We start from the raw sequence: 26,003 nt of genomic DNA on the forward strand, positions 1-26,003 counted from the left end.
CCATAGTGGTACTTACCAAAATGACAACACAACATATCAACTAACAATTTGTTTCTCAATATTTCTCTAGAAACTAGATTACCAAAGAATAGAAAATATTGCTTTAAGATCTACATCTCTTGATGTCACTAAGTGTTTCACTGACTCTTCTGATTACTCTGTCATGTGTCTTCCCGCTGCCTCTTCGCTCTCTCTTCTTCTCTGCTCTCTCCACCTCTGCCCTTCCCTCTTGCTTTTTTCCCTTTCTCTCTCCTTCTCTTCCTTTTATCCTTTCATAGTCTCCATTGTCTTTACTACTTCTTTTGTCTCATCTTGCCCCCTTAGGCTTGTTCTTTCTCAGACATCTCTCATAGCAATATGTTTACGGATACATCTCCTAGGGCAAAGGAAACTAAGGAGAAAATAAACAAATGGGACTACATCAAAATAAAAAGCTTTTTCACAGCAAAAGAATCATCAACAGAATGAAAATGGAGCTCACTGTATGGGAGAATGTATATGGCAATGATACATCTGTTAAAGGGCTAATATCCAAAATATTTAAGAAACTCATGCAACTTAACAGAAGGAAGACAAACAATCCAATTAAAAAATGGGCAACAGACCTACATAGACACTTCTCTAAAGTAGACATGCAGATGGCTAAGAAACACATGAAAAAACGCTCAAAGTCACTGATCATCAGAGAGATGCAAATTGAAACAACAATGATGTATTACCTCACACCTCTCAGAATGGCTACCATCAACAAATCAACAAATGACAAGTGCTGACAAGGATGTGGAGAAAAGGGAACCCTAGTACACCGCTGGTGGGAATGCAGACTGGTGCAGCCATTATAGAAAACAGTATGGAGTTTTTTCAAAAAATTAAATATGGAACTACCATTTGACCCAGTGATCTCACTTCTAGGAATATATCCTAAGGGACCCGAAACACCAATCAGAAAGAATGCATGCACCTCTATGATCATAGCAGCACAATTTACAATAGCTAAGATCTGGAAACAGCCCAACTCAGTAGTTGAGTGAATAAAAAAGCTGTGGTACATTTATACCATGGAATACTATGCAGCAGTAAAAAAGAATCTCTTTGAGACAGCATGGAAGGACCTGAGAGTATCATGATAAGTGAAGTAAGTCAGTCAGAGAAAGATAAGTATCACATGATCTCACTCATATGTGGAATCTAAGTAACAAAATAAACTGATGAACATAGGGGATCCAGAGACATAGAAGCATGCAACAGAGTGTGGAATCTCAGACAGAAGGCAGATGAGGATGGGAGGTAATCAACCAAAGACCTTGTATGCATATATGCATGGCCCATGGACACAGACAATGGGGCGGTGAGGTCCTGGGGTGGGGAGTGGGGGCGGACTGGAGGGCATCTATGGGGGAAAAAAGGAAACATATGTAATACTTTCAACAATAATTATTTTTTTAAAATTCACTTAATAGAACAGTAAAACAACAACAACAACAAAATAATAGTCTTTTCATTATTCCCAACAGCTTCCCCGAGCTCCTTTGTAACATACCTGACACGAGTTCTCTTCCCAGTCAATCACTGATTGCCTTCTGTAACTGTGGTTTGCATTTTCTAGAATTTTGCATAAATGAAGACATACCATATGTACTTTTTTTTTTTTTGGTCTAGCTTCTTGTATACATCAATTCATTCATGTTGTTTTTGTTTCATTTTTTGGTTCCCTTTTATTTCTGTGTAGTATTCCATTGTGTGGCTATATCATATAGACGGACATTTGGCTACTACAAATAGAGCTGCTATAAACATCCTTATACGCACCTTTTATTCCTCTTGAGTACATACCTAGGAGAGGAATGCTAAGTCATATGGTAGGCACCAACTTAATTTTTAAAGAAACTACCAATAAATTTCCCAAAGTGTTTACCATTTTATATTCTCACCAGCAGTGTATGAGAGCTCCATTTGTCTCCCTTTCTTGTCAGCAGTTGGTATGGTTTGTCTTTTCAATTTTAGTGATTTTATTTGGTGTGTTTATATTTCTTTTAAAATATTTTTTATTGATTTCAGAGATGGAGAGGTAGAGAGAGATAGAAACATCAATGATGAGATAGAATCATTGATTGACTGTTTCCTGCATGCCCTACACTGGGGATAGAGCCCGCAACCTGGACATGTGCCCTGACCTGGAATGAAACTGTGACCTCCTAGTTCACAAGTCGACACTCAACCACTGGGCCATGCACGGCTGGGCTGTATTTCATTTACTTATTGTTCATTCGTTCATTCATGTCTTCTTTTGTGAAGTTTCTGTTCAAAATTTTTGCTCAGATAAAAAAAATTTGGTTGTCTGCTTATTCTGATACATATTCTTGGCTGATGCATGTGGTATAAATATTTTCTCCCCTTCTGTACCTTTTTGTTTTCTTAATGGTATCCTTAAGAGTGAAAGTTTTTAATTTTGAAGAAATCCAAATTATCAGTTCTTTCTTTTATGCTTATGCTTATTTATGTTTTATATAAGGAAACTTTGTTTACCTGTACAAAACTTTTCTCCTTTGTTTACTTCTAGAAGTATTAGAATGTTAAGTTTTAAATTTATTTTTATTTATTGATTTGAGAGAGAGAGAAAGAGAGAGAGAGAAAGAGAGAGAGAGAGAAATGGAGACAGAGAGAGAAAAAAATACACATTGATTGGTTGTTCCACTCATTTATGCATTCATTGGTTGATTCTTGTGTGTGTCCTGATAGAGGATTGAACCCACAACCTTGTTGTATCAAGATGATGCTCTAACCAACTGAGCTACTTGGCAGTGCCTTAAGTTTTACATTTAGGTCTATGATCTATTTGAGTTAATTTTTGTGTGGGGTGTAAGATAAGTATTCATTTTTTTTTTCATGGAGAGATCTAGTTGTTCAAGCATCATTTTTTTTCAAAACCAATTAATGTTTATAGATGTGGGCAAGTGATACAAGGTATATTCAAACACTTTACCTATAAATCCCAGTAGGATACCTGAGTGAAAGAGCAGTCTAAATATTAAAAATACCTTATGTGGTTATAAATCTCTTTTTTTCATCAAATACAGTTTATTTAAAATTGTTCTTTATGTCTATTCCAGAATGAATGGAACAATTTCCTTTGATTCTAAAACCACATGAATGGCAGTATTCATACTGTAGCAGAAATCATCCTTTCCATCACTTAAAAGTACAGGCTTTCTGATGAAGAGGAGCCTTGTTCCAGATATTTGGGTTTCGTAATGTTAACAGATCGCAGATTTTTCTTCAAATGCAAATACACTCTGAAGTGACACAAGATAAAAATATACACAACTCGATTTTTCCTAAAAATCCAGATCTATGGTATCAATATAAATGACTGAATGAGGAGTGCCAAGATAAGCCTGTATTTAATTTTTTGATAAGGAGGGAAATATGAAAAAGAACACCCAGTGGCTATGAAAACACAGATCTAAAAAATTTAATGATTTAAAATAGCTTCTACATACACAAGAACAAAGAGAATAATACATATTGAACATTTTGGTTTTACAAACATGAAATGTCACCACTTAGAACAAATCTGTCACCTCCTAAGAAATACACATTTACAATGAAATCTACAAGGACACACTTTTATACTTTTCAAGTGTTGTCGATTTTCAGCAATCCCCTTCCTCCCTACACATTAACTTATCATATAACAATACAACTTTTAATCCTATTTTGGCAGAGCAGAACTTTGAGAAGTACAATAGCGGTTGTTTTGAAAAGCACCTTCTATGATAAGTTTCACTGGTATTTCACCATACTGAGATTACACATTCTTCTCTTTAAATCTTGTCCTGTTTCAATGATTTGGTTGTTTAAAACAAGCAAGCTTAATTCTGTTAAAGCATACATTGTAAATAAAAATGTTTTCAAATAGGCTGGAATAAAACCATTAAATAAGAACTGGACTGAAAGACCGTAGATAGTGTGCTTCTTTTTTATTTTATGTTTTTATTGATTTTAAGAGAGAGGGGAAGAGAGAGAAACATCAGTGAGAACCACTGATCTGCTGCCTTCTGCACCTCCCTCCTCCCCACCCCCCAACCACTGGGGATCCAGCAGGCAATACAGGCATGTACCCTGATCAGAAATTAAACTGGTGATCTCTCAGTGCATGGGATGATGCTCAACCAAACTGAGCCACACTGGCCAGGGTGATAGCATGCTTCTTGACTTGGTAATATGTGAATGCATTTTCTCACCAGGCAGGAAGTATTTTATTTGCTCTATGATGAATCAGGTGGCTTGTGGTGTGTCTGTGCTGTGCCAACACCAGCAGGAGCAAGGGGACAGACTATGGAATGGATGCTGTGTGAGTGGTGGGCTGTATATGCAGGATTGTTGTCCAGACAGAGTTGTAAAGATTAAATGGGCTCAGTATAGCTACTCTAAGTGTAAAGTCTGCCATGGTTTACGGAGGGTGCAAGATGAAGCAATAAATTCTCTTAGAGTCGGATGTGTCCTAGTGGCTCTAACATTCTGGTGACCAAGGAACTGGCCGGCTTCCCTCAGGTAATGGAGGGGTAGTAGCACCTAAGCGAATGCTGAGAGTCAGAAAGGCCTCTACTTACACCTGCAGACAGAATCATCCTTCTTTTTGTGGATGATTAGAGCCTGATGTGTCTTTATAAACTCCTGCTGCAAGTAATATGGTTTTTGCAAATCTGAAAACATCATCTGGAAAATCTCATGGCAAAATCACTCAAAAATAGAGACCGTTAAATAGTTTCGGGAAACACACTCTCCCCTTTTATCGTGAGGTCCGCACAGTGTTGAAACAACCCAGTGCTAACTGGGACTTGGCTTCTTACCACACGTGTCTCTTCCCTCTCCAGCTCCCAGAATATAGGAACTTAGATCACTTTCTGAAACCTTTTCAACCAGAAGTGAGACAGTTTGTACTAATGTGTCCAAGATAGTCAATTTTGGAAGGGGCTTCAAAAGAAGGATAAGTTATATCATGCCTTGTTATTTGGGAGGTGAGCATTTGCAAATAAACTATCCTTCCCAGACGTGGAAGTGACAGGCTCAAAATAAACTGCTAGTATATGTAGGTATATTACAACCAGCTGGCATGTTTTCTTAAAAAAATGCAGCATTAGGAGGTGCTTATTAAGGTGCTTCTAAATTCATGTTTTTGAATGGAATGTATCAGACAAACATCTACAAACAAACACGAACACAGGCACACACATGCACGTGGACAAGTTTCTGTACAGTTTATGTTCAGGATGCTTACATGTGTATACAAGAACCACACACACACACACACACACACACACAAAGTTCCCTCTCTAGCTCCCTGAAGTTCTGAATGTTGTCTAACCCATAAAATGTTAAAATATTTCATTTCCATATAAAATATATACAAAAATAGATATCATTTACAAAAACCAGATAGTATTTCCAGTTTTCCTTAGTAACCCACTCAGTCCCCCTGTCCTTTTCTTCTCAGAACGTTGCCATCTCCAGCAAAGAGCGCTTGAACTGCAGCGTGTTCCTGGACAAGTCTGTCACTTGGTGCACCATTTCCTGCAAGGCCGTAGTGCTGGGGTAGTGGAGGGCGGCCTTCTTAGTCGCCAAAACTATAGTCTTGAGCTGTTCGCAGAGCTGGTTGCTGGAGTTCATCACTTTGTTGCGAATGTCCTGGGCAGCAACCTGCCTTGTCAGCGTGTCTCCAATGAACACCAGTTTGTGCGCGCTCAGAATGACAAACTTGCTGTGTGCCACGAAGATCCGCGGGGGCTGGGCGGAGCTGACGCAGCTGAAGAGAGCGTCAATGGCATTGAGAAGGGAAATGTAATGGGTCTCACACTGGTCATAGTAGAAGCAAAGCAACTGCCTATCCTGAGCGCCCACGCTGCTGTTTACGGTGGGGAGGCTCTGAGAGGGCTTCCACTTTGACATGTCGTTTTCCACAGGCTTTGTAATTTCCTGTTCCAACAACTGGAACTGACTTAGCTGCAAGGAAGACAAAGCAGATTTCATTGAGGGTAAGGCAGTGTGCTGTAATGGAAATTAATCAGGGGTGGGTGTTAAAAGACAGAGGTTTCAGTCCCAGGTGCTTATTAGATATGAAGCCTTGGTCAAGTCGTCTTGCTTTCCTAAAGTGTAAAATGTAGAAGTTGAGAAAGGTGATCCCTAAGAAATCCACCAGCTCTGACTTTCTATGATTGGATGATTGGCCTCCTCTGCCCTTAGACTGAAGGCCGCACAGGGTTTAAACCTATCTCTGTTACCTATACCTCTATGAAAGTTAAGCGAGTTAATATTTACAAAATGCTTAGAATGATGTTTGGTATAGGACAGCCTCTATGTAAATGTTCATAAATGTTGAGTAGTGCAGGGGAAAGCAAATGTAGGGATCTCTTTATCAAGTAAATTGCTGACAGGAAAGCTTTGACTCTGTCCTTCAAGATGCTTAGACAAATGACAATCTATGACCCATTTCTTGGTACAAATGACAACCCATGACCCATTTCTTGGTACAAATGACAACCCATGACCCATTTCTTGGTACAAATGACAACCCATGACCCATTGCTAAGATAAATGACACTCTATGAACCATTCCTACTCTTTCTGTCAAGATTTATGTATGTCACTAGAGGCCTGGTACATGGATTTGTATACATCGAAAGGAAATTAATTAGAAGGTGGCCAGCGGGCGGGACAGGGTGAGATGGGCCAGACACACCCTGGAGCCAACCTCCCGCAGTCCCTCCTTGGCCAGCCGCACCTGGGGCGGTGCTGGAGCTCGAAGGGCATCTGCCGAGTGAGTGGGGTCCCTCTGGCAGGTGGGGTCCCTCAGCCTGGCCTTCGGGGATTGGGCCAAAACTGGCAGTTGGACGTCCCCCAAGGGGTCCTGGATTGCAAGAGGGCACTCTGCAAAGTTGTTGTCACTTGGCAGCTCCTGCGTTGAGTGTCTGCCCCCTGGTGGTCAGTGAGTGTCATATCTACCGGCCGGTGGGCTGGTCGGCTGGTGGCTTAGCCTTTTATATATATAGATTATCCAGCGCTATAGGAAAGACTAATGCACATAACTATATGTGCACTGTGGAAAAGAACATCTCTAAGGAAATCTAAATGTTAATTGTGCATCATAACAGTTCCACAGAGCTGCTGAAAGAAAACGACATGCCACAGAGTCAGACTCAACAAGTGTTAGCTTTCTTCCTTCTCTTATTACAACCCCCAGATGGTGTATTATTTAAGTTGCAATAATAATAACTCCCAGCTATCCCACCGACTCTCAAGAGAGATCGTCTTTTGCAGGTAAGGACTATCTGTAACCTGAGCTTAGGACTCAATCTTTCACCCTGAGGTAGAGCAGGATAACCTTGCCCAGCTCCTTCCCTGAGAAATGCACAGTGAGCTTTACTTTTCTACAGAATCTGTTTTCTTAGAAATTACTACCGTTTCAATAAGTTACCTAAAGCCCGGCAGTTTTATTTGGCCTAATGCCAAAGCAAACATAAACAGAGATAGGGTGCTGCTTCAGAATACTGAATTTATGCTTTTGCAAATATGTCTATAAATACATTATCTCGTTAGATAGAGGGCTGAGGGATTCCTCATTTTATGGAGAAGTTACTGAAGTTCGGAGAGGTTAAATGACTTGTCTGAGGGCACACGGCTGGTTAGTCAGAAAGGAAGGATTATAACTCTGGTTTCCTGAGTGCAGTTGCCATTTCATGTCTCTACATGCTATTCTATGTAATCTAAAAAAGGGCTTATATATCCTCAATTGGTTCCTCTTTATTTTTATGCCCTTGCACCAGCAATACCCATCATCATCTGCCCCACTCAAGCTCTACTTTTGAATGACTCTGTCTTGCCCAAAGTCCGTAGTAAATGGACTTGGGTATATTTTGAAAATGTTGGATCCTGCCCTCCTACCCTTAGATTTGACTAAGAGCAGCCAACCCAGAGGCTTGTGTTGTAGGGGAGTGATAAGTAGGTAGGGAAATAGATAGACAGATAGACAGATAGACTGACAGACAGAGATAGCCTAATCAGATTCTTTTTTAGGAATTTGATGAATCACAGCAGAGGTTGACTATCAGTTGAGATGAAAAGCCATCTATAGAAAGCGTTGTGAGTGGCCATTTATGGGTTCTGTAAAGTTACAGGGGAGCCAAATGAGTAGATAAGCAGGGGAAACTATAAGAAAATAGGGAAGAAGGAAGAAAATTTAAAGAGAAGCAAAGGAAGTACAAGAAGGAGAAAGAATTTACAGTCCTAGTTCTCGTTGGACTTGACTATGTCTTCATTTTCTGTTCCAGAATTTTCCCGACTAGAGAACCTTTTTGCTTGGGCCAGCTTGAGTGGGTCTTGTTCATTGAGATCAACAGCCTTAACCAAAACAGTCCTAATATGGTAGATGTACAGGCTTAGCCTGGAAAAATTGTTGTTTGGATGTAATCCAGGTATACCAGCTGGATTACTAAGATCATAAACCTTCTCTTTGTTCTTATGCTCTATTATATGCCTTGGGGCTTATTTATACTAAAGTGTGCTGGAAGGATCAAAATCCCGATCTTTTGAAGTTATACCTTTCTTATTAAGCAGGAAATCTTTTCAATACCAAGTGGTTTTTGTCCTGATTGAACTTACCTGATGATGTTCCAGCTGCATCTTGTTCTGTTTGATGATATTTTCTTTTTCCAGCAGCTCTTTCTGTTGCCTTTCAAACTCCTCTTTACCCTATTATTTTTCAACATAAAGCAAACATTACATCACCACTATGATTCACTTATGCTAACAATTTCATTGACAAATGGTTAAGTACTGTTTCATTTTCCACTGCCTTGGTAATTTCCCACATGCCCAATTAGACTCCATAAATCCTAGACAGGGATGATGTGCTTCTCGGCCAGACCTCCACAGTGACTGTGTGAAGTTAGGGCTACATGGAGGGTGCCACCTTCTCTGTTCCACTTTACCATTTTCAGAGAGCTATTCACGATCCCCTTCAAGCCTCCTTATCCAGTACTATTTCTTAGGTTTCTTTTCTAATAGATTATACTTGAACCCATTAACCTCCTAACCCAGGTTTAAATGTTGCACTTCTAATTTCTTTGAATCATCTACAACTCTACACCATGATAATATTTCTCAACATGCAGAATTGGACAACCAGCCCTTTCCTTAGCACTAGGTGTGGCTCAGTGCTTCCTTCCCCAGTATCCGGCACTCAAGGGAATTGTAGTTAAACACTATAGTTCTCAGAATAATCTTTGGCTCTTAGTCAAATGAAAAGAATGGCAGAGTAAGAGAGTAGGCTAAATTCTAAATAATGGATCTTGGTAGAATGTTTTAATCCCCCAAAGTGAAAAGGCAAGTTATCAAGATCCCAGGTCAACTTGGTGGAATTTCCACCTGTAGGAGGCAGACTGTGATTGCCCAATTTCCCATATCCAGGTTAAGTCCTAGATCAACTGGCAAATGCCCAGTGGTCTTCAAGGTAAGTCTGGGATGAGATTAAGTTTTCTGTAAGTAATCACACACACACACACACACACACACACACACAGTAGATATGATGGACCTTAGAAATTCTCTAGTGCAGAGGCTTTCAATTATTTTTTTCTTAATAGTTAAGCTCCCTGCCCCATATTTTAAAAAATAAAGTATCATTTTGAACTATATCATAAAAGGCAAATAGAAGTGGAGCTGGTATGATTCTCCAAGGGCCCACTCTCCTACTAGGGAGTCTCTTCGATCAGTAGGGTCAAATACAACCTTGTGCTTCAAATGAGGACAATAAGACCCAGGGAGGTTACATACGTTGGTCACACGATTAGTGCCAGAGGAAGGTCTCAAACCAAGGATCTTGACTATCAGGCCAGTGTTCTTCCCTATGTACACTGCCTCCAATTAGTGAACTGTTTGGATTATTAATCATGTTCTCTCCTCTGGTAGTCCAGCCTGCCAGCTTCACAGGCCTAACTTCTAGGCTCCCTGAATGTGACTATAAGTCAGTGGCTCTCAACCTGTGGGTCGCGACCCCTTTGGCGGTCAGACAACCCTTTCACAGGGGTCGCCTAAGATTATCCTGCATATCAGATATTTACATTAGGATTCATAACAGTAGCAACATTACAGTTATGAAGTAGCAACGAAAATAATTTTATGGTTGGGTCACAACATGAGGAACTGTATTTAAAGGGCCAGAAGGTTGAGAACCACTGCTATAGGTGGTTTAGGAGTCTGGTTGCTTTACCTGTAGGTGGACATAGTCATAATCATCCATCCAACTCCTTTCAGAGCCATCACTGCTGCTACAGTCAGCTACAGGCTGATCCTTGCTCAGGTGTGGAGGCACCGCCTTGTTGAGGGCCTGGGCCTTGTGGTCTCCAGGATGCAGCAGCTGCATCTGGGATCCAGCATGGGGGTACTCAGTGGAGTTCATGATGCTCTCGGGCCCATTCTTCACATGGGAGCTGCCGGGGCCTGGTCTAAAGAGGGCTTCTGCATTGGTGTTGATTGTTGTGGTGAGCTGCTTGGCATCATCAGGCACCGATTTTGCCACCATCACAAAGCGGTCCAGATCATCACACTTGTTTTGGGGCTTGTTGACCGCCAGGATATTCAGGGACCAGCTGCACTCATTTAAGTCATGGCTGGTTTGGCTCAGAATCTGGTGGGAGTCTTCCACTCTCTGCAGCTCCCGCTTCATTTTGTTATAGAGGGTGAGTTCCGGGAGGCAGGAAGCATTTGCTACAGCGCCCTTGGCAAAATGCAAGTAGTCCCTCAAGAACAACTCCACCTTGTCCACTGCGGTGCGTATCTCATTGATGTGTCGTTCCATGTATCCATAGCACCTCCAGTCCGTGGTCGTGACCAGTGCCATTAGGCTGGAGACGCCCATCTCTAGGGTCTGCTGGAGCCGATGGAGTCTCTCAATGGCTGTGTCTGGGTCCAGAAAGAGCCTTTTGTCCTGAGATGGGGAGGCTGACAGTGAAGATTCCTTTGAGGTGGTGGAAGACGTGGACATGTTACTCCTGGTGCTGCCTGTACTGGAGAAAGATAATCGGTTGATGCCATCTACCACATCCTGAGAGCTTTTGGCGTCCGCTGGGTTGTGCAGAGGGACATCGTATACACCGTCTCTTTCTTCAGGGTTTGCTTTCTCACTGGTTTCTGCTGGTTCCAAAAACTGTACCCCTCGAGGGACATCATACGCATCATTCTGAGTGCCCCCTGACGGTCCCAGCAGTGAGGGTGGGTGTTTCAGGGAAATGCTTGGGTGTCTTTGTGCTACCAGTTCAGCAGCTCCCGTAGCATCACAGTTATATTTCATGTGAAGGTCATTTCCCACCAGTTTGGTACTGGTCGGGGGGATGTCATACACGCCCTCAGGTCTGACATCTGGCCTTCCAGCTTGTCTCATTGGAGGGGGGAAATCATACTCTTTTTCCCTGAGCCCTGCTTCATCTCGGCAAGCAGAGGGTGGAATGGCATATACCTGAAAAGTAAGTAGAAACCGAAGCTAGTATTTGTTGAGTTGGCTCATGTGAACATGGGGAAACAACTACACATTAAAATGAAGGCCTGATCCTGGCCAGTGTATCTCAGTGGTTAGAGTGTCAGCCCATGCACCAAAGGATCCAGGTTTGATTCCTGGTCAAGGGCAGGTACCTGGATTGCAGGTTTGATCCTGGGTCCTGGTTGGGGCATGTGTGAGAGACAACCAATCAGTGCGTCTCTCTCACATCAATGTTTCTCTCTCTCTCTCTCTCTCTCTCTCTCTCTCTCTCTCTCTCTCTCTCTCTCTCTCTCCTTCTCTCCCTTCCAGTCTCTCTAAAAATGAATGGAAAAAATATCCTTGGGTGAAGATTAACAACAACGACAAACAACAAAAAGAAAAAAAGAAGAAGGCCTGGATTTCCAGTCCTGTTTACTGCCTCCTCTTCTTCCACCCCAACCCACTAATGAGAGGTATTTCCAAGGCCCCACTCTGCTCCCACTTCCTTCGTCCTTCCCCTGGCCCCAGTGCTGCCTGTTGTGTGTGCTCTGCTGGCTGAGTTGCTCTCTCTGGGTCCCAGCCTTGGAGGATTCAGGCTGAGAGGCAGCGTATGCATGAACACACTGCACTAGGTGTCAGAAGACCTCAGGTCTCTCCCTGGGTCTACCAGCTGTGTGATACTTCATAAGTCACTTGGGTGTTCTGAGACACACTTCCCTCATCTGTAAAATAAGGATAACTGTACTTCCCATGTAGGCCTCCTCCTGAGGGTAGCAGAGTGAATCAAATTCATTAACACAAATACATGGACAGAGTGTGCTGTGACACCCTATATACATATGACATATATTAGTTGCTTGCCAAACTGAATGAATGATTTTACCTTTTTATTGACTCTCCTTATTGACTACCCCATTTTTAGGGGGGGGGGGGTGGAGAGGACTCTAAATATGGAATCCATAGGGTTATCTTTAGTTATTGTCTTTTCTTCCTCACTTTCTCCTTCCCTCCCATCCCTTTACTCTCTCCCAGAGACTAGTTTTCTTTTGGTTTGTCCTTCCTGCTTCATCCCAGTAAATAAACACACACACTTTTTTGCTGCTCAGTAGGAGCTCACTTACCCCTTTAGTAGGAGGGATGTCATAGACCCCTTGAGGTTTCATCTCTCCCCCTGGAACTGAAAACACCGGGCCTTTCACCGATGATGGAGGGATATCATATACCTGAAAATAAATACCTGAGTTTAGGGATGTCTTATACTTGTCATTTTTTATGCGTTCAAGCTTTGAACTATGGATTTATTTACCAGCTTATGTACATCCTTCCTCTTTTGCAGCATTCTATATAACATGGAGTTGGTGAAAATTTTTTTAATTTCTTATTTTTTTTACTTAGATTGAATGTAAAAATGATCATAAGTGGAATATCTCACTGTCTATACTTTAAACTGTAGTTGATATTATATACTTCCTGAAATAAAATGATAAATTGATAAGCAACAAAAGCTTTGTCAGATAAAAGCCTAGGATTCCTTGATAAAGCAAATCCAGAAAATATAATTTAATAATGTTGGCTACAAGGGCTCCTGAATAGACAAATCAAGCTTCATATGAAACGTACATAATTTGTAATTTTCTTTTCACATGTAGTGCTGAAGGAATGCCACCTGAAGTGCTCCTGTCCCATGGGGACCATGAGCCTGGTACATACCCCTTGAGTGGAATGGGAAGGAGGGATATCGTAGATGTCCTTTTGGTATCTAGATGGGTACTCGTACACATAGCCATGGCCTGTCCTCACGGGGGTTACCACCTGTGGGCAAGAAGACAGAGAAGTGTAAAATTCCAAGGCCAAGTTCTAAGTGAATCTCCTAGCCTCCTCATTGGACACTCTTCCCTCATTGCCCCCATCAAAAGAAAGAAAAAAATAACGAAAAACAACAACAACAACCAAACAACCCAAAGAAACAGAAAAGAGAGAAAAGGAAGGAGACAGGGGACACGAGGCCAATAAACTTTAATTCCTCCTGAGTCCCCATGAAGAACAAGTCCCTGAAATATCTCTATCCCCCTTCCCCATGGTAACAAAATCATCTCAAAGCTGGTCAGATAAAGACTCAATTCCCAAAATGTGCTTGAAGGGAGAGCCACTTTTAAGTTATGAATACCCTAGATTATTGCTTTGGAGCCTCAAAAGAAGGGCATAGTGAAAAAAAAATTTAAGGCTCTGAAACTATTTGTAAAATGAATAATGCAAATTGAGTTCAGCCACTTAAAATTCCTCTCATGCCTTCCCCAGGACGCCTCTTCATCTGCCATTATTATGATTATAACTGAAATTCCACAGGTCACTAGAGCACTTCCATGAAACCAATGCTCACACAGTGCTGCCTTTAGAAGCCTCCAGTAGCTTTCAATCTAATGTAGCAAACAAATTAAACACGGAGTCAGGGAGTCCTAGGAACAGAGCGCGGGGCTCTAATCATTCTCCCATTTCCACCAGGGAAGCAAACATCGCAGACAGTATCCAAGTCCAAGGGCCGGCAGAAGCCAAATCCACTCATCACAAACCCGGGAGCCAATGTCAATCACACCAATTGCACCCAACAGGCTTGTGTTTCATATCTACATACTTCACTGTGTCCTAAGCACGGATAGAGAAATTATTTGAACTTATACTCATTTTGAAATGTATTTAATCCTCCCAAGGCTTCTAAATTGCCAGGGTCTTATTTCTGCCTAACCCCTGCCCCTGAATGACTAACGGCGCCCACCTCCGTATTGCCCATGGAATTTTTGAGAACAGATCTTGCAAATTAGGAGGAGTTGATTGTTCCCTAAGAAATCGTCATCTTTAATTCTTTCTCTAATATGAAAACTCTGGCGTCAGGCTGCCTACAAACGATGTGAAAAATGCTCATGTCTGTCTTGTGCTGAAAAGGGTGGAACTCAGCCAAATGCACCAATGCGCTTCTCCCCAGCGGCTCTAAAATGCCCCAGTTCAGTTTGGTTTTAAATCCCTGATGCTTGTGGCGGATTGCTTCTTGCAATGAAGGTAAAAGGGATCAGAATGCAGTCACCACTCCATCAAATCTCTCCACTGCCTTCAGTTTAAGAAAAGAATCTGTTGCTTTAAGGTTTGTTGGCACAGAGCATGCAGAACTATTCTATCGAGTAGCCACTGTGTTGTGCAGAGCAAACCTTCCCTTTGCTCAAGAAAAACACACTGTTCCTAATGCCCTTTTATATATATATACATATTTCACTACTGTTGAGGAGAGAAATAAATATCGTCTCTTTGTCTTTCTCATCAGCTCCTCTATTTATAGCTCCCTATTTTGGCTTTATAGTAGCACACGCTCACAACGCAGCCTTTGTTCATTCTAAAAGTTTCTAATAGTAGATTCTCTGCAAGGTTGCCAAGTTAGCAATACTGCTAATGGAAAACCAAGGCTGGTTATGCCGAACAGCTTCATCTTTAGTTTAAGAAGGGAGGGGGGTGGGCGGTGTTGGGATCTGAAAATAACCTTTGGTGAAATGTAAACACAGGGCATGACCTCAGGAAGGCGGGGCATGGACAAGGCTTTTCCTTGCCTTTGTGGCGCTTCCCTGGCAAAGCATTAATGCTTCCCAGTATTTAACTTCTCACTTCCTGACAAATGTCACGGAACCCCAACTTGCTCTCTCTTTCTCATTTAGAGGATGCCTGTGGTCATCTGTTTTTTTGAAAAACTTTGTATTCCAAGCCAGTCATTTTCCCTTGTTTATGCATTAAAAGAAACAGATGGTGCGAACCGCAGGGGGATAAAGCCAACAAAACACAACCTCCCGCTTCCAGTATTCCCAACGTCGCCATCCAATTCTCATTGGTCCACAGATGGCCTCTACCTGGGCCCGGCATTTGCATCTGGTCAGACACACCCAGGGAGTACAGCAATGCACTCTGACGCCTGAAAGAACCTGGAGCTGGAAATGGACTTTTGGGCGCTCTCCTCCCCTGCCCATCGCTTGGGTCGCTTTCCTGCCAATTAATGGTGTGTTCTCTCCTCAGGGGAAAGTGCTGACTGTTCTGTACCTTACAAAGTATCCAGTTTTGTGGTCGGTCAGGCCTTTGCTTCCTGCTTGACGTAGTACACAAAAGCCTTCCTACTGTCCCCGGATTACTGAACCCCAGCCTACGAGGAACACCAAGGTCTACCAAAAGGGACACAGGTTTTGGAAGAATTCTCCTGAGCAGCTGCCAGCAAGGTACTGGTGCAACTGCCACACAAAGGGCATTTTAAACTAATTTCCTCAATGAAACCCAGTTACGTTTTCATTCCCTTACCCCCTGCCCCTCCCCGTTCATTTTTCTTTTCTGCATTCCTTTCCTTCTATGTATTTATTTACAGTTACAAGAGCTTAGACTTAGGAATGACCAGACTGACCTCCTAGTTCATTAGTGCTGCCACCAAGGGGCTAAGCTGTGGGATTCCTGGGCTCTATGACTGACGCGGCTGCCCCTGCTTTCCTGATCACCCTGGAAGAGGACTGGCACTTTCCAAAGCTGGGTTTCCTGTCCCGATGAGGAATCGGACCTTCCTCAGCTGTCAGTACCATTCTTGTCAGCTAACGAAGGAGTCTGAAGGTGGACACTGAGGCAGAGAGAAAGGGCTGACAGTAGACGTTCAGAACAGGGAGAGTCCATTTAATAAATCGCCGACCTCCCTGGCAGGGTAGGATGAACAGTGCAGGGACTGGGCTGTGTCAGCTTTCTCCCTAATCGGCTTCCTTAAAAACAAGGCGTCTGGCACGCCCCACACTTTGATGTGTCTGATTTATACAATTTTGGGCCTCAGGTCCTGGGCAGCATGAGCTGTTTTTAGAGATGCTTTAAATACGTCCACATCTCCTAATTTTGAGAGCCGTGCATGCCGACATTTTAAAGAGGAGTCTATCTTTGGGGTAGCAGCCAGATCTAGGGAACCCTGAAAACTAACCCATGTGGGAATCCGTGAGCTGGAATAGAGGCCCTTGGGGTCTGTCATTCATGTCTCCACATTTGGTTCAGCTGAGCTTGCACCTGGCCTGCCGCTTAGACACCTGTGGGGCTGAGCAGATAGGGTGAAGGGAGAAGCAAGCTGAGTTCTGTGTAGGGGAGACAGACATGACACCCTCCTGAAAAGAGGCAGCTATTCTTCAGTTCCAGTCAACTGCCATCCTGAAAAAGTACCGCCTGTGTTCCCAGATCTTTCAAGTTTCAGAAGAAACCAGAAATCTGGATTTTTAGGTGAAATCTGATTTTAGAAATTGGCTGAAATATTTCAAACAGCACGTTGGCCAAACTAAGCATGCCTCTGCCCCCCTGGCTGCCAGTCTTTGCCTTCACTGGTGTGTTCCTGCCCTCCTCCTTCAGTATCTTGCGAGCCTCTGAGGGAGGCTGGACAGCTCTTCGCTGAGTCCGTGCCTTGGCAAGACTCTGCTTTTAATGCACATCCTGCCTTCACACCTCTGTGCCTTTGCTCAGGCTGTGTTTTTGTCCAAGATGCTCTTCTTCCTGTTCTCAGATTCAAATTTCATTCAATTCTCAAGGCCAAGTAGGGTGCCTCTCTCCCATGAAGCCTTTCCCAGACGGATACAATAAGTATCTCCCTTGGCACTCCAGGAGCATGTCCTCCATACGTACCTGAGGACATGGTACTAATCACTTGTGGTTTGACTGTTTCAGTGCCTCATCTCAGCATTGTGGAGACAGAGATCATTCTTCTTCATTTAGAAAATTTTTTAATTGATTTTTAGAGAGAGTGGAAGGGAGAGGGAGAGAGAAACATCAATGTGAGAGTGGAACATAGACTGGATACTTCTTATATGGGCCCTACCAAGGATCAAGCCCACAACTTGGGCATGTGTACTGACTGAGAACAGAACCAGCAACACCCAGGTGCAGGGGACTGTGCCCAACCAACCACTGAGCAACACCAGCCAGGCCATTTTTATTTAATTTATTGATTTTTTACAGAGAGAGAGAGGTAAATAAAAGGGAGAGAGAGAGCGAGAGAGCGCGCGCGCGAGAGAGAGACATTGATTTGTTGTTCCACTTATTTATGCATTCATTGGTTGATTCTTATATGTGCCCTGACTAGGGATTGAACCACAACCTTGGCATATCAGGAGGATGCTCTAACCAATTGAGCTACCCAGCTAGAGCCTCTTCTTCATTTGCATATAAACAGAAGTTTAAAGGCCCCGCACTGTGTCTTGAATATAGCAGATCTTAAATAATGTATCGACTGACTGTATTAACAAACTAAGGAAAAACTCAAGGCTTTTCTTAGCAAGATGATATGGAACTAGAGAGGATACTAAACAAGGTCTGCCTGTATAGGATAAGACTGGTTTCCAGGTAAGTTAAGCTTTAGGTTGAGTGGGATCCAAGGGACAAAGGGGTAGAACTGTGTCTTACCAGCCATGCATGGCAGCTTCGGGCAAGTGAGGAAATAGAGTGACTGTTAGATAAAGCTGAGAAATCAGAACCCATGGGAAAATGACCACCTGCACTGCATTTGGTGCAAACAACTAGTAGAGGCCAACTTGGGCCACTAGATGGTTTCCTTTTCCCAAATCTAGAGCCTGCATGTGACACAAACACCTGTGTTCTTTTCAGCCACAAGCCAGAAACATATGCGGGAGTTGTGCAAAAAAGAAACAAAACCAAACTCTGCTTTTTACCTTAACATCAGAAGGAAAATACAATAGAAAGAGACAGGGGTCAAGCTTTCTCTAGTTGTGAGAATATGCGACAGGCCCGTGTCATGGGAAGCTGTGTAGCAGAGGCCATGGCCACATTGGGCCTTTAGCTCACCGAAAGGATTGGGTCTGATGAGGGGAGTGATTGAGAACATCAGCTGGATTCAGACAGAGCTGCATCTAAACCCTGTTTCTACCACTTACTCGCTGTGAGAACATGTCCAAGGTATTTGTTCATTCTAAGCTGTTTCCTCATTAATAAAATGATAATAAAATACTCATAGGATATTATGAGCATTAAATGAGATCAAGTTCAGAAAGTACTCAGCATAGAGTAAACCCTTAAGCCTTAGCTCTTTTTAATATAATTGTTATCTAGGTTGACCTATTTTGCCTATGGACTTAAAATTGTGAGCTAGGTCGTTTTAGGTCAAACATTCTATCAGAGACAGCTTAAGAAAATGAGAAAAAGATATTAGAAATCTTCTTAATAGCATCAAAGAGTTAAAAGATAGTAAAGAATTACTGGGTCCAAATTTGGAAGTAGAGAAGGAATTCATAGAGCCCACATATTTCCTACACTGGATTTATTAATTCTCTGTAAGCCCAAATTTTGAGGTTGCATTTTCCTTGAGGACATTTGCTGTTGTCTCCGATGCTACATTGTGTTTTTTATAGCTCTTCTGGGTGATGGGGGATATGAATGTTAGGTAGTGGCTTACCAAGGTAGAGACCCTGATAACCATGCCCCACTTTGGGTTGGGACCTTAAGGGCTGCATGCTAAAGTAAAAATGAACTGAACTCACCCTCGCATAGGCTGAGACTAGGTTTTAATCATGAGGGTTGGCAAGAATATCTCAATGTCTGAAATTAGAATTTTGTATGCCTATTAGGCTGAAAAAAGGAAATAAAATCCACTCTCGAAGTAGAGAACATCTTTATAGGATTTCTTAAAGTGATTTCTGTAAATATCTCAATAATACAATGTCCACCACACAGTCAAAGATAGCCAGGAATGCATGAGACAAGACTGGGAAAAAAGACAAACAACAGCCTATTGTTGCTGTCTTCCTAATATGATGAGGATGTTGTTTGTGTCTTAATGATAGATTTGAAGGCCATTTGCTTCAAAATGTTTCACGATTAAACGATGGGAGAGAAAAATGTAATTATCCTTAGATTTAAGTCAGATAGAAATTAATCTTCACAAATGCATGAAGTATTCCTAGTGAGGCCTTCAAGACAATGGGAATTTTAAATCAAAGCAGTAAATGACAAGAGACTTTGGCCCTTGATAACCATCAGCAGCTTTACTTGGGTTACTATTTTACTTGGTCATATCAGTGTTGCCATTGTCACATGTATCACTATAACAGCCTAAGACACTCCAGTGGAAAACCCCAGGAGAAAACATGCTTTATAAGGCTTAGAGATAAAGATGTTTATCCAAGAGAAAGATGGCAAGGTCCAAACCCCAGGGCACTTTATTGAATTTCTCTTCAGATAAGGCCTTTTCAGTGGAAGATCACAAGTTGGGTTTGTCAAGAGGATCTCACCAAGAAGTAGGGCGCATACCTATCTGAATATCTAAAAGCAAGATACTTCTCATGAGATAACTTGTGCTCACATGGGATCACTTGTTCCAAGGCCTCAGCAAGTCTGCTTAGGGGCGTCTTTCCTTGGACATCACCTTGCCTCCTTAAAGAAGAGCTGGTGGGGGCCTGGGATTGGGGCATCTCAGCAGCAGAGACCCTGAGTTTAGGAGAACTTCAGCTTCTCAACTGCATGCTGACAATCCAGTAGAGCGCTGAGGGAAGGGGGATGGGGCAGGTGTGCCATTCATGAAGTCAGATCCTCCTTGCCCCCCCGCCCCCAAATCCTGCAAAAGCTCATTCTTAGAGTTTCTGGCCCTGCCACGTCTGCTGTGTGTTTTTCTGATGCCAGCTCTACCACCAGCCTACTTATCACAACTTCTTTTTTTTAAAAATATATTTTATTGATTTTTACAGAGAGAAAGGGAGAGGGACAGAGAGTTAGAAACATTGATCAGTTGCCTCCTGCACACTCCCCACTGGGGATGTGCCTGCAACCAAGGCACATGCTTTTGACCGGAATCGAACCTGGGACCCTTGAGTCCACAGGCCGACACTCTGTCCACTGAGCCAAACCAGTTAGGGCTTATCACAACTTCTCATCTCTCTCCTCCAATAGTTGTCCCCGTTTTGACTTCCCTCCTACCATGCTACCAGCAACCCCAAGGAAGGATAAAGGCAGCAACAACAACAAAAAATATCTAGATCAAGCCCTGATGATTGACCAGTGGAGTGTACCCATGAATCTAGCAGAGCATGAATGTGTGTGACCAGCTCCTGGTGTTTGGCCCCCAGGCCTACTCAAGAGCTAGGCAACCCAGGTGGTGCTCAGGAAATATAATGAATAATTGATGACAAGTTAAAAAGTGCCACTGTGCCATACTGATTACAGTACATATTTATAACCTCGACATTAGCAGTACTTCAGATTGTCAGAATTCAAAAGTGGGCTTCACTGGTTAGCAGCCATCTATTTGCATTTTTCTTGGCATATGTGGAAAGTAAAATTAGATTGCTTCCTGTCTATCTCTAATCCCCCCACATCCCCTGTTTTACTTAGAATTTTAGACTTTATTTATTTATTTTTATCTCTGAGTTTCATGCATTAATAAGAGTATTTAGATTTCTAAAACTGCCTGTTGGAAAGGACTTATTTCACTTAAATGCCCTTAAAAAGCATTAACAGAACCACCACAATATAATAACCTCTTTGTCTTCAAGCCCAGGAACGATGTGATCCTTTCCCTTTGAAGAAAATCCTAGGAAAAGAAACATCCTTATTATCACTGTCCGCCCATTAGAACTTGGATCCAATATTCAGAAACTGCAAAGTTATAGAAATTTGTCGGTTTAAAATCCAAGATTACTAGTTGCTTTTTCTATGACCAGAGAAAAAGCCACATGTTTCCTACACTGGATTTATTAATTCTCTGTAAATTCTCTCTGCCCAGCTTGGGTGTAGCAGTGAGCTCATTTATTTACTTGCATAGCAACAATATAATGAAAACTGTGTCTGGCCACCTTCATGGGCCATGGCCATGGTTAACCCTTGCTAATGCTTATCTTGTACTCATCAAGGTTTTTCTCTCTGTTTTTGGGAAGCAATTTACTTTCCTTTAAAGACATTTTGATGTTTAATTTTATGCTAGAACTATGCCTTTTGTCAGACACATCTAAATTACGGTCAATCTCTTTTTCAAATGAGGAAAAAGCAACAACTGAAAGCTCAAAAGTGGAACGGGGCTCTTGGGTCACTTTCATTTGACACAGCATTTGGGCGGCGAACCACTCAATGGAAACAGTGCCCTGATTGTTAAGGCCCTAGCACGTCTCCCCTGCTGCTTTCAGGAAGCTCTTTGTGTAGTGAGTGCTAAAGCAATATTTAGTTATGGAGTGACCAAGCGCCAAAGAGCAGTTAGAAGCTCTTTAATGTGAAAGAACATGATGGGAAATGACGTCTGGGTTCCTAAGTAGTTTGGTCTTTCTCTGGACAAAGCCTAATACAGCCCGTGACAGTTGGCTATAGCAAAGCTGTTTTTTAAATATCCCATGAGCCAGAATGTTCTTTGAATGAAAACTAGAAAAGGCACAAGCATTTTGGTTCTTTTGATGTCCAAATAAATTCAACAGGACACTAAACACTGAATCTAGATTTTTGAAGTGGATTTTAGAGAGATGTCCACAGATGCCCTAAAGGGGATATAATTATGGAAAGAAATCAAGGAATGAAAATGTCTGGACCCAAATGCCCATGGGTATCGTTCCTTCCTTAAATAGGAGACCTCCCACGGCTTAACTGGGAGGAAAGACAGGCTGGCTGATGGAGCAAACTGACCACGTGGCAGAGTTTAGTGCCAGGTCTGAAGGGAGCTGACCCAGGGTTGTCGCTTCAAGAAACATCAGACCCACCAAGAGCCTCTGCCAACCCAACAGGATTAAAGAGGAAAATGGGCAGAAAATAATGAGTTCCAGTATGAAGTACTTTCTTAGCTCTTTGTAACAAAAAAGAGAGAAGAGTTCTTAATACCCAGACCAGGTATGGAAGCTGGTCTGCCAACTCTTTCTCCCTGGCTTAGCATACCCCAAACCTCCTCTCTCTGTTCCTGCCTGCTCCCTGCTTTCTACTGACATGGTTCTATCTTCTAAAGGAGACTGTGGTTTCTAGGAAGGTGGATTGAATCCTAAAGGAAGAGTAAGAAGGATTTGCCAACACTTTGGGGGTCAACTGAAATTTACATCAACATCTGAGTGTCTTTTGTTTAAAAAATTTTGAGTCCAGGTCATTTCATTAAACTTTTCAAGCAACTCTGTGAAAGAATCAGATAAGGATATTTGGGTCATAAAATTTTAGCAAAGACCATTAAAGACAATCCAGCCTTATTCCCCATTTCACAGTTGAGGAAGTTAAAGTTCAGAGAGGTTATTCAGCTCATTAATGACAGAGGAGTGAATGAGAACCTTGGTAGTTAGCTGGGCCCACAGCATGTCCTGTTGCCTACACTCATAAGACATGTTAAAAATTTACTACTCTTCTAATTTCACAAACACTCCCAGAGAAAGTTACTTCCTTATATGAGAAGCAAAACCTAAGATCTGGGTCTCTTATTTTTTGGGGTGCCCCTTTTACTGGCAAGCCCATCCTGGGAGATTTAACTATGCCTGGTTAAATGAAGTTTCCATTTGAAGCAATCTGAAGTTATTTGAAAAGATTATTTTCAGCGGCAGAGAAAGCCAACATAGCAATAGTCTCAGCCATGTCCCGCAGACTTTACATCAGCTTCATGGCTGCTCAGGACTTCTGGATCAGCCTGCCACGAAACTGACCACTGCAGCGGGGAGGTGGGCATTTCTTCATCTCTTACTCAGATTCCCTCAGCATCGAGGTGACTCTAAGCATCTGAGGTGGGAGCCTTCTGGAGTGACTTGAATTCTTTCTTCCTGGCCAACAGGATGCGATTTAGCACCCAGGATTCTGGTGAGCTGGACTTGCTAATGAAGTGTCTAAATATGCCATCTTATTTTAGGGCTTGGCAACATCAACCATTAGCTGGGATGTAAAAATCATTAGTTTCAGAGTCAGACAGACGCAGGCTCAAATATCAATCCTGCCGCTTACTAGAATTATGCCCTTTAGCAAGTTAACTTACTCCTCAGACCGCAGCTCCCGCCCTGTAAAGTGAAGGTTGTATGGAACACCTTATGAGGCTACTGAGAGGATTAGATGAGGCTATGGATATAATGTCCCTAACATGGAGCCAAAGCTCAAAGGCACCATTGAGTCACGCCCACTTTAGATCTAAAATTATCTTGAAAAACGAGTAACTTAATAACATTCTAAATGCTGCACAGTTGATTGGTGGTAAATTTGAAGACAAATAATTATTCTGATAAATAACTGGTTTAAGCACCAGGTTGTATGAAACACATACAAATTATCCAAATAAGTCAGATGTGATTATGGCATTGCTAAAGGAGCCTTTGCTTCAAAAACTGATCGACTCCGGGGTCCCTTGAGAGAGAGGCTCCTTTGTACTCTTCAAATGTTACTGGGTTTTAACTTTTAAGAAAGACACACCCCTCTAGAAGAGAACCTTGACAACCAGGTTCGTGGCACAGCTACTTAGAACCCAGTGTGTTCTGATGGCACCCCTCTCTGCATTTTGCCCAATGTACTCACACAAGTCCGTTTTCAAAGATGAGTGCAACCAGTACTAAGTTTGCATTTCATCATCCAATCAAATAAATAAATGTATTCTTTTCTTCTCCCTCACAAATAGAGTTTAACCACTTAGCCTGACATCATACTACACACAATATCTGACCTATTCACTCTGATAAGCACAGTCACTCAGCATGAAATCATTGAAAAAGGAAGGAAGATTACCTCTGTCTGCTTTGGTGTGGGTTTATAAGAAGTTACTAATGCACTCTTAGAAATACGCATTATCTCTGAGCTTTATAACAAATTGCAACTGAGTTTGAAGGCCTTGGCATTGATCAAACAAAAAGGACCTTTGTTCATTTTTAAGGAGATATTACAGTTTGCTCATTCTACTGGCGTGGGTGACTCTACTGGGAAGAAATACTTCTCATTTTCAAAGTGAGCTCATCAAGTCCTGCCCTTGAATTGCTCAAGGACTTCAAATTTTGTGTAAGATTTAAAATTTATCTTGATTCTTGAGGGTAGAGATATTAAATAAAAGTTCACTTCTCTGCATAGTCCCAAAAGCCACGTGTTGAGGAAATAAATTCATTTAAACTAGGATGATTTTTATACAGAAGTGTACAATTCTGGGACATGGTTGTACTTGACTGAATTTATAAGTGACGAAACTAGAGGTACCTTCTGTTCTGTCAAACCCTGCTATTTTTCAGGGTGTGTATGTGGGGTGTGTGTGTGTGTGTGTGTGTGTGTGTGTGTGTAGGAAGGGAACAAAAGAAAGTGAGGTGAAGTCAGAGTTTATTTTCTCTGGGAGCTTTCATTTCCTCTAAATCTATTTTTACTTGTCGTTGGACAAATCATAAAGCTAATATATAGCAGTTAGTTGGCTAGTAACTGAGTGTTGCTCGGGGCAACCAGATTTCACAATGCTTTCAATCCCAATAAGGGAAGGTCTCTGTTTTTAACCAATCAATGGCTATGGGTGTGTATGTATGTGTACGTGTGTATCTGCGTGTGTGTGTGTAATTTATGATGACTCAGTGTCTAAGAAGGTACAAACATTGTAGTTAATCTATTTATGGTTCTTATATTACCTTTCAGGAATGGGCTGCGAAGACCTGGCTAAAATCTTTGAATCATTTCCTGCCAACATATGGCTGTGTCCCATTTTGGAAGGCCAGCAATGTAATGGGGTCTAGATAAATTTTAATATTACTTGAGTTTTCTGAGTGCCACCCCTGAAGCAGTACTGGCCCCAGCCTAGCCCATTATACTCATGATAATGGCAGACTACTAGAGTTTTAATGAGCCCATTAGCTTGATATTAAGAGAAATATATAACATATTTTGGAGCCATAGAGAAGGTAGACACTGCTGGGGTACAGAGAGAAAGCTTCACAGAGGAGATGAACATTAAAATGGGTTTTAAAGGATGAATAGGAGTTTACAGATAGAACAGAGGAAAGGCATTCTAGGGAAATAACAGCATACCCAAAGGAAGCTCTGCCCCTCAGGAGAAAAAATGTACTTTTCCTCTTTAGGGTACTATAGAAGAGTTCATTAATATTGTTGTCTAAACTGGGAAAAATGCATAAAAGTGAGGTCCTCAGGCAAGCTGAACTGTACATCAATCACACTTTGGATGCTCATTTGTTGTGTATAGATAGATATGGTTACGGAAAACAGATGGTGACATTCTCCAAGACTCTTCTGGGGGAAAACTACCATGTATAATCTGACATATGTCATAACAGAAGGTAATGAGCTGAACCATGGGATTTGAACAGTGTGTGATGGTGAATGGGTGATAAGATCAGAACCACTTTTCAGTTTATTTAAAGGTCAATTCAAATTAAATGCTTCATTTCTTGCTTTGGCCTTGCTCGTTGCGTGTTATCTGGGTGCAGATATTTTGTGGGGAACTTGGCCTATAGCAGTAAAGAGGCAGCCATGGCCCCTGCCTGCCTCAATGAGTTAATAATTTAGCCCATACTCATCTTCAGAAGGACTC

The 26,003-nt window shown here is 42.1% G+C and overlaps 1 protein-coding gene across 4 annotated transcripts in view; it reads right to left on the reverse strand.

The window, feature by feature from the left end:
- Window positions 1-3,456: 3,456 nt before the first annotated feature.
- Window positions 3,457-26,003, reverse strand: part of NEDD9 (neural precursor cell expressed, developmentally down-regulated 9) — a 184,260-nt gene continuing 161,713 nt past the window's right edge. For 2 of the 4 annotated variants that reach the window (XM_059688603.1, XM_059688602.1), the window contains 5 exons: window positions 13,223-13,324; window positions 12,634-12,735; window positions 10,268-11,512; window positions 8,659-8,748; window positions 3,457-6,003 (listed from right to left, as the gene is read on the reverse strand). In XM_059688603.1, the coding sequence (XP_059544586.1) occupies window positions 5,494-6,003; window positions 8,659-8,748; window positions 10,268-11,512; window positions 12,634-12,735; window positions 13,223-13,324 (2,049 nt within the window). In that variant the 3' untranslated portion in view covers window positions 3,457-5,493. The remainder of the gene's footprint in view (window positions 6,004-8,658; window positions 8,749-10,267; window positions 11,513-12,633; window positions 12,736-13,222; window positions 13,325-26,003) is intronic. The other 2 variants (XM_059688604.1, XM_059688605.1) reach the window with 2 other exon arrangements.

The sequence above is a fragment of the Myotis daubentonii genome, chromosome 3 (genome assembly GCF_963259705.1).
Source record: "Myotis daubentonii chromosome 3, mMyoDau2.1, whole genome shotgun sequence".
Taxonomy (NCBI): Eukaryota; Metazoa; Chordata; class Mammalia; order Chiroptera; family Vespertilionidae; genus Myotis; species Myotis daubentonii.